This window comes from Trachinotus anak, unplaced genomic scaffold (assembly GCF_046630095.1).
Source record: "Trachinotus anak isolate AG129_WGS33_773 ecotype Australia unplaced genomic scaffold, CSIRO_AGI_Tana_v1 ptg000019l, whole genome shotgun sequence".
In the NCBI taxonomy this organism is placed as follows: domain Eukaryota; kingdom Metazoa; phylum Chordata; class Actinopteri; order Carangiformes; family Carangidae; genus Trachinotus; species Trachinotus anak.
In genome coordinates this window covers 25460210-25468704 of record NW_027273870.1, presented here as the reverse complement: position 1 = coordinate 25468704, position 8495 = coordinate 25460210, and the positions used below count along the sequence as shown (strand labels likewise).

The following is an 8495-nucleotide window of genomic DNA, read 5'->3' as shown; positions in this document are numbered from 1 at the left end:
TGCTCTGACCCGGCGGTTCAGCGGCGGTCATAACTGTAAATCTTTAGAACCATCACAAGTGCCTAAAACAAGGTACTAAACTCTAAACTGTGCATGAAACACACGATGTGTTGAATCATTAACAGGATTCACACGAAAAGACATATATTTGCCAAGTGTAACACGGTACTTCTTGCACAGTGGGTAGAGCCAACAGTGATTTATGCGACATTTCCAGCCACTGAGGTGGATCTTTGACGTTAGATGGCATCAGAACAGTGAATAATGTGTGGAGCCTGGGTTTGGGGTTTTCAGCGACTGTGTGATTTATGCAGGCTGCAGTCAGCAGGAAAAGGGAGAGCAGGGCCTTTGACTTCAGGGATCCTCCCTTATCTGACAGAGGGAGAACAGATCATAGACAGCTGCAGATGAATGACAACATATGGGAGAGGAGAGGACCAAGGTTAACGTCACTGTCCTCTGTTGGCTTTGCTCTGCTTTCGGCTCAGACTTAAAGGTAAGAAGATGATGATCCAGTGTGTGATCATGGTTTAACAACAGTCCAGGTCACATCTCAGCACAGTGCGCTGTCACTTTAATTACTGCCTCTCAGACTTTTTGCATATGTTTGGTGGTGATTTGGGGCTTTGCGTTTGCCTGCTTTTTTTGTCCCCACAGCACTGTATCATATTTCTATGGTACCAGGTGAACAGAAATCACCTCAAAAAAAATAAAATAAAAGGAAAATAGATTATTTTTGATCCCAACTTGGTGACCAGTCTGGTGGTGATACATGACCACAATTGTACAAATTCAGAGTTCAGCAGTGCAAGTTGAATGAGTTTATGAACTCCTTCGTGCCCTTATCAAGCAGAATTTGAAACAGTGGTCTGAAGTAAGCAGAGGTTACAGAGGCTGCACTGCAGAACTAAACCAGAAACTGATTTATTTTATTTATTCACGTATTATGTGTGCATTATGTGATGTCTTCTGCTTGCTAGTGTCTTCTGCCCATATGTGCTGGCGGGTCCAGCTTTGTAGAGTCCAAGTCAGATTTCCCCCTGGTGACATTAAAGTAGCTATGTCTCTGTCCTGTCGATCTCTCTTGCCTCTACTGAGCATTGCTAAATCAGACTATGATGTGAATTTGAAACTGTTGTGCAGATGAGTGAGTATAGATTACAAAAGATAATCTTTAATGTGCTTGCGCTAATTAAGGGGGAGTCATAAAGGTCTTCTTCTGAAGTGGCATCGACTAATTTTAATCTAATCACCAACACAGTAAAGGTGTTGTTATAGTTTTGCCAGTATGATAAACATTATTCATACATGTATTGCTGTTCATAAGTTTCATTGCTTAGTGTCAACATTTTTCAAATCATAGTTAATTCTGAGTCACCCTGAAAGATGCACTGTAGATTGTATCTGATGTTAGCCTGCCCCCTTGTGGACTAACTACAGCTGTGCACAGGTCATTAACAGCTACTAGGAACTTGACTCCAGTGCTCTGTCATCCAAAGTACAAAACAGTTTTTTGTTTTTTTTAAATTATTTTTTGGAGCTTTTTTATGCCTTATTATAGGTAAGTGGAGACTGACAGGAAAGGGGGTAGAGAGAGGAGAATGACATGCAGGAAAGAGTTGGACCGGTCGGGAGTCGAACCGGTGATTGCCCTGCTAAGAGTGTCTTGCGCTCAATATGGTACACACCCTAACCACTCGACTACCGGGCCACCCAGAACAGTTTAATTTTACAAATCATTGCTTATTTCTTTATACTGTAACATTACATTTCAAATACAGTTGAATAATGTCAAAATCATGTTGCTCCTTGAAATCCTGAAATATCAAACTTAGGCTTTACCAAACATGTTTTTCATTGAACTCTTTTGTACAAGACTTTTGTCTATGCAGGGAACATGGGACTTAGAACAGGAGCATAACACCAGTGAAGTTATGTTTATGGCTATAACACTACAACACTGCAAACAAAACTGCAAACTGGAAAAACTCCTGATGTAGAAATCCGTCATCGTGTTTATTATCATAATTTATGATACATCTGATTTTCCTGCCTGTGTCAGAGCTGATTAGAGAGTCATAACAGTTCAACAGTTTGAGAAGAACAGAGACAAAGAAACAATGGACTTCTACATTGTAGTCTGCAAACACTTAATAAAGCACTTCATCCATCCACCCACGTTCTATATACCGCTTATCCGAACTGGGTCGTGTTGGGGCTGGAGCCAATCCCAGCTGACAGTGGGTGAGGGCAGGGTACACCCTGCACAGGTCGCCAGTCCATCACAGGGCTGACATTTTGAGACAAACAACCACACGGGCAATTTAGAGTCACCAATTAACCTAATGTGCATGTCTTTGGACTATGGGAAGAAAACACAAAGAGTTACAAACTCCACACAGAAAGGCCCCCAGGGTTCGAACCCAGAACCATCTTGCTGCAAGGAAACAGCGCTAACCACTGCACCACCGCTCAGATGTCTTAGGCAGCTTGGTTGAGGAGAAAATGATGAGCAGTGCACAGTCAGCATGTGAACTAGGGTAGTGCCACACCAATTTCCAAGGATGTCTTGTCTGACAATTAGCATATATTCAGATCTCACACAGTTGCAACATTTACCACACCTTACTCCAAATAAGGCTAAACTATAGTCTGAACATTCATGTGTGAAGATGCTATTGGACACCAAGATCCGCACTGTCTCATGTTCTTACCCAATTAATATTCCATGTGTCTTGACCTTTCACCGACTTAGCTCACCCTTGACACTAACTAGATTTGAACGATATCTTCTAAGTTTATGCTTTCCTTCTACCTCCTTATCTATAAGAGCTCGGGTATCCCGGGTATGGAGGATAACACTGCCTCCATCTAGACACAGTCACAATTGAAGCTAATCAGTGTAACACTGAAGGCTGTTAACAGATAAAACAAGTGAAAAAACTTGAAGTGAAGAAAATTTCCTTCATCAAAAGTTAGCATCAAAAATATAGTTTCCATATAAACTAAACAGTCCTGATGGAGTTCAGCACCTCGCTTCTGGCTCTCTGCTCCTCTTCCAGTAACCCGTCATCTGTTGGATGCTTGTCGTTGTTGTGGCGATCACTTTGGAGAGGCTGCAGCCGCTCAGAGGATGCGTGGGGTTGACTAGAAACATCGTATTTTCAGGGGGGTTGGTGGGGGAAATGTCCAGGCGTTTCAGACACATTCCCAGGTAGGCGTCTTCGATGTAGATTGGTCTAATCTGAGGGGAGACGCTTAGAATCTTCCCCGGCAGGTCCAGGGACATGATGTAAGCCATACCCAGGGGATATGGGGGGTACTCTGGCTCCGCAATCACATCTCCCGGCATGTAGAACTTTGCAAACGGGTTTCTTAAAACTGGACTGTGCCACCACACCAAACCTGTCATGTAGTTCTGTTTGGCAGTGCTGGGATCTAGCAATAGTTTCACCAAATTCTCAACGTGGACTAGCACATCTGAGTCAACCTTCATGGCATAAGAAGCAGTAGTACAGTGCGCAGCCAGCCACTCCAGCATCACCATAGTCTTGATGGTCAGATTGTAGTAGCTGTCCAGGAAGTTACTCTGGATCAGGTCGTGGTGCTGCTGACTCTCCTGTCTGAGCTTCTCCTGCTGCTGCTCGGCATCAGCTCCTCCAGGCAGGCCCAGTACGAAGAGAGTCTCGATCAGCTGACCCAGAACTATTTTCTCATTTCCCCACATCTGTCGAATGGCGTCCCGAGCTGCCACATTGCTGGGTGCAACTGGAACCATCAGGACTAGGAACGGAGTACTGGTCTTACACGTCGGCGTGTCATCCATGATGAATTTGTAGTCTCGTGGATAGGCCACATGATATGGCGATGATTTCTCATCAGAATGATATGGCGATGATTTCTCATCAGAATGATATGGCAATGATTTCCATTCATAGCTGTGATAGAGGAGGAAGACTATCACTGTTCCCAGGATGCTGATTAAAATCCATTTTAGGTATTTCCTCTTGTTCTCCATTAAAACTACGAAGAAAAGAGACTTGTTTTTAATCACATGGAAATATGATTGAGATAAAACAGCCACACACCTCAGGAATTTACAGTGTTTAAGGAACAAAAACATAATCAATTGATTTGGAAAATGCAATTACAAAAGAGTCTTTCCTTATCAATGTAATGGTCATTAGTCCCCTTCTTAATATTTTGATGTTTTGCTCATAAAAGTGAACATTTCTGCAGAAAACAACAAGAATGAGCTTTGAAACGTTGTAACCATAACCTCACTTACATCCAGTTAAATGTAGGTAATGTAATATAAAATCAATGTTTGGAGGTTTCTTGCCAAAATGCACCTTGGGACTCATAGTTTACTTCCCCCATAAGTTTTTATGCACGCAGACTTGTAGCTTTGACTTTTTTTTTTTTTTTTTAAATCAAACAACCATGTGTTTTCTAACACAGTTGTTAATATTTTGGACAGATGATTTAATGGTGGGAGTTACGTGCCGGAGAAGTGGCTGCAAGTCATGCAAGTCATGCATTAGTTTTCCTATTGTCCAGAAAAGCTACATCCATCCAAAACTGATCCGACCTAAATTTTGCATGAAATTTGGCAAAATGGAAGGATTGGATATCAAAGATTTTGTTTACAAGACATATATAGTGTTGTTGAAAGTATCACATTTAAATCGATAATGTTGACCTGAAAAGTAAGAGGAGCATTTTAGTGAAACAAGAAAAATCATCCTAATTGGGCAAAAAGTCTGTTGATTAATGTTACTGTCTATGTTTACTGTTGTCGTGTGGTATTACACATTCAATATTTGAATATTTGGGAAATAGTTACTCAAGTGTAATTTGCAGACGCTTTTATCCAAAGTGACTTACAAGTGAGGGACATAACGAAAGCTTCAGTACAGGAGCAGGACTTGGTGTAAGTGTGAAGTAATACATCTATTTAATAAGTGGAGATCAGGTAAAGAAGTGCAGAAGCGTGCGTAGTCAGTGCTAGTTAGGCATGTTAGGGTGTTATAGTTGTTAGGAGAGGGGACGCCCCTGCTCAAATAGCTATCAGAGTCTCCTGATGCAGAGATGAAAGATAGCTTATATTAAATTTATATAAACATAAATTAAAATGCATGTTTATGTCTTGAGGATTGTGTATCCAGATAGGCCTGCACGTCAAACTGGAGCGTATTTTGTGACGCAATCACACGACCGGAAACGCCTGTCAGCAGCCCGGTGGGTGGGACCGCTCCCGTCTCCTTCCTCTCATCCACACACCTGGAAAGTTTCTGGACTGTATTTTGCGCGGTCGTGACAGCTGTGTACAGTCCCCACGACCACGGATGCCCCGATGAAACACAAACACACGCAAGGTGAAAACAACATCAAACCCCGCTGTAGGTGATCATCCACGAGTGGGGAGAGACACGCACCGTAACATCGACCCATGTTTCACACATTTCAGCGTTTTCATTCAACTTTCAGAGAATCACACTGGAAACACTGTCAACCAGACACTACAGATTTCTTCAGCCTGAACTAAACACGGCTGAATGCTGTCCTGCCGCTGGCTTTAAGGAAGTGTCCGGCGGCCGCCCTGCGCCGCAGCTGCCGACCATGTTTTCAGTGTTTTCTTGTTTTCAGTCTCTAATCTCATACTCACTGCCATTTCCCCACGGAAAACACACACACAGAGGGTCGACGACAGAAACGTAAAAACAAAAAAAGTGTGGAAGTGGGCTTCACCGGCACAGACTTGGTTTTCACCCGTCTTCTTGAGAGCCGCCGCCGTGTCCCCGCCCCCATGCAGCGCTGCTGGAGGATGGCAGGGTGCCCAGGCGCTTGGTTACACCCACGGACTGGATATGAAAAGGTTAGGCCAGATGTGACGTCTTGAAGTCAAACACATGTGAGTTGAAATGGGCTCCTCTATACTTCCTTTCTAACCCTTTCCCACTTTGTGAGAATTAGTTTAACACATGATTCTGAACTGATGGTGTTTCAGGAGGCTGTGGAGTTTCAGAGACTCCAGCTGTAAAACCACCCGACAGTCGTTTGAAGCAGCACTAGTCCTAAATCCCAAAGAAATCCATTTGTGTTTCTGTTATGTGGGTTCTGTAACAGGCGGGGACTCTGACATTTCACTGGGTTTCTGATGATGGTGTATCCTTTGTAGGATAACACACTGTAGGCTCGTCACCTCTTTGCTGACAGTAATATATTTGTTCATGCAAGCTGAAACGCTACCTTCTGTGATGTAACAACAGTGCATCTATTTATTTATTTCATATTCTGTCATCTTGCAAATGCTGGGTGTTACCACTTACTTTTATTTATATACGCTGGTTTTCATTGTCAGAGGAAAAGGGCAGTTCAGAACAAACCTGTACAACTATGCACAACAGGCGCACTTCTTTACTTCATCTCCTTGCACTTAAATAGATGGACTTAGTAGCTGGGTTTCCTGCTGCATGCTTTGAGGTAGTTTAACACAAATGAGTACATGTAAATGTAACTCAGCCGCGGCTGATACCAGCTCTCATGCACTCCTGGTTCGGACTGAGTTGTTTTGCATTTTGATTTAAATACTTATGTTGCCTCCACCTTAATTTTGATCTCTGCAACTGATAGATAGCCTACATATATGCTGGCAGAGGCAAGATTACTTACTGTAAATAGGCCTATATATGTGTGTGTGTGTGTGTGTGTACGAAAACAACATTGATACAAGTATCAGAGTAAGTTAAGTAAAACAGGTCTTGCTTTCAGAAGTTATCAGCTACATGAGGCCTGCAGCTTGATATCTGGGAGGATGATGATGCAGTTTTACTTTCACGCCACTGCAGCAACATGTGAGTGTACCAGCTGAACCTGTGAGGAAAAATCCAAATGCAACCTATTTTTGTTGAGTTTATTTTATTTATTTATATATTATTTATTTATTCTTTCCTTCACTTGTAACTCGCTTTGGATAAAAGCCTCTGCCAAATGAGGAAATGTAAATGTAAGATCAGAGGTGTGGTCTACGTGATGCCAAGAGAATATCCGTATAACCGGTTAAAGATGCACAAGGACACGTAACAAGGCTCCAACAATTTATTCAGGGGAGCTGTGATTTATGTCACGTCGAGTGGAAAGTTTATCAAACTGCGTGTGCGGAAAATCACGTCAGTGTCAGTGGTTGTCCTCCCCACGTATGAACTCCAGCACGATGTCGCGGTGTGTGACCGGGTAGAGCGGATCACGGATGATTATCATCGGTGCGGGTTCGAACCCACCGCACGGCGCTTTGCTGCGGGTCACCCCCCGCCTGTGCCCACACTGTGGCCGTGAGAATGAACACAAAGGCTGTGGAAGTATGGGGCCGAATGGGAGACTGGGTATCGGTGACCCGCCACTGGTCCGATGTCTGAAGTATGAGTGGAAAAGTTCAATCTCTTATACTCAACCGAAATGGATTTGCGGTGTCCCACTGATGTGCCAAGTTTAACCAAGTTGTGACTTTTCAAACACACCTGGATAACAACGTCTCCCTCCACTCACCTTCAGCCGCCGTCTCTTCCTCCTCTGCTGAGCCCACAGCGCAGGTTCCGGGACTGACGTCAGCAGGTGTTCCAGCCTCACATGTCACCTGTGAAACGTAAAGTCGCTACCTGCCCGCGATTCCTCATTTTCACCATAGCGGATCTAAGACCCCGCCGAGATAAGAGCGTCCACTTCATGTCAAATGCATGTTCTGATTTCATGTTTGACTTTGTCACGCGTTTAAAATGTGTTCGTGTTTACTGTGGTACGACATTGTGCAGCTCACCTGAGATCTCACCCCACGACCCTGTTGCTCAGCTAGAAAAACCTGCTGAATGACTCAGAGCCAGAACAATTCTTGGTCAATTTGCACAAAATCAGTCTTCAGGTAGACTATGATTATCGAAATACCCGGGATTCATCGGTTCCAGCTCCTCAGTTGTGAGAATTTGACACTTTTCTTGAGAACTTCAGTCAAATATATCTATATCTTATCTTTTATCTATATAAAAATATCGTCTTGCAAATGTACACAAATCCTATGTTTTAAAGTACTCTGAAATGTTTTAGTTTACACTGTGATTTCCTAATAATTTCCTAGAAAGTCCATCAAATGACCCCAAATGGATTAAATGAAATTATTAACAATTTTTAATCACAGGTATTTTTTGGCTGTCTGCCTCTTTCACTAATGTACTGAGGGACATCATTTTACTGTAATAGGCTTTTTACACCACTAGATGTCTCAATATGTTCACATACCTTCCTTCCATAATTTACATGCTCTAGCCCACATTCATTTGAAACTACACAACTCAAACTGTTTGTTTAGCATCTAATTTGAATTCTAGTTTCAAAACTAAAATTATGTTTAAATTGGAGTTTCTATACGAGTTAATGGGGAATGTAACTTCACTCTTACTTATCATATAATGTAACTGGACTTGTGATTAGTTCTAACATAA

At 42.6% G+C, this 8495-nt stretch overlaps 1 protein-coding gene across 4 annotated transcripts; it reads right to left on the bottom strand.

The window, feature by feature from the left end:
* Nucleotides 1–1702: 1702 nt before the first annotated feature.
* Nucleotides 1703–8357, bottom strand: LOC139635919 (beta-1,3-galactosyltransferase 2-like). 4 transcript variants are annotated; one of them, XM_071503490.1, is made up of 2 exons: nt 7549–8357; nt 1703–4023 (listed from the first exon to the last, which is right to left on the bottom strand). In XM_071503490.1, the coding sequence occupies exon 2, from the start codon at nt 4016–4018 to the stop codon at nt 3026–3028; it is 993 nt and encodes a 330-aa protein (XP_071359591.1). In that variant the 5' UTR covers nt 4019–4023; nt 7549–8357; the 3' UTR covers nt 1703–3025. The 4 variants fall into 4 exon arrangements, with proteins under 4 accessions (XP_071359591.1, XP_071359593.1, XP_071359592.1 ...); XM_071503492.1 differs by lacking the exon at nt 7549–8357 and adding an exon at nt 7521–7544; XM_071503491.1 differs by lacking the exon at nt 7549–8357 and adding an exon at nt 5752–5888.
* Between the last annotated feature and the right edge of the window lie 138 nt (nt 8358–8495).

Bases quoted from the DNA above. Each gene is read 5' to 3' on its own strand.
- LOC139635919 (XM_071503490.1), bottom strand. From the start codon at position 4,018: ATGGAGAACAAGAGGAAATACCTAAAATGGATTTTAATCAGCATCCTG.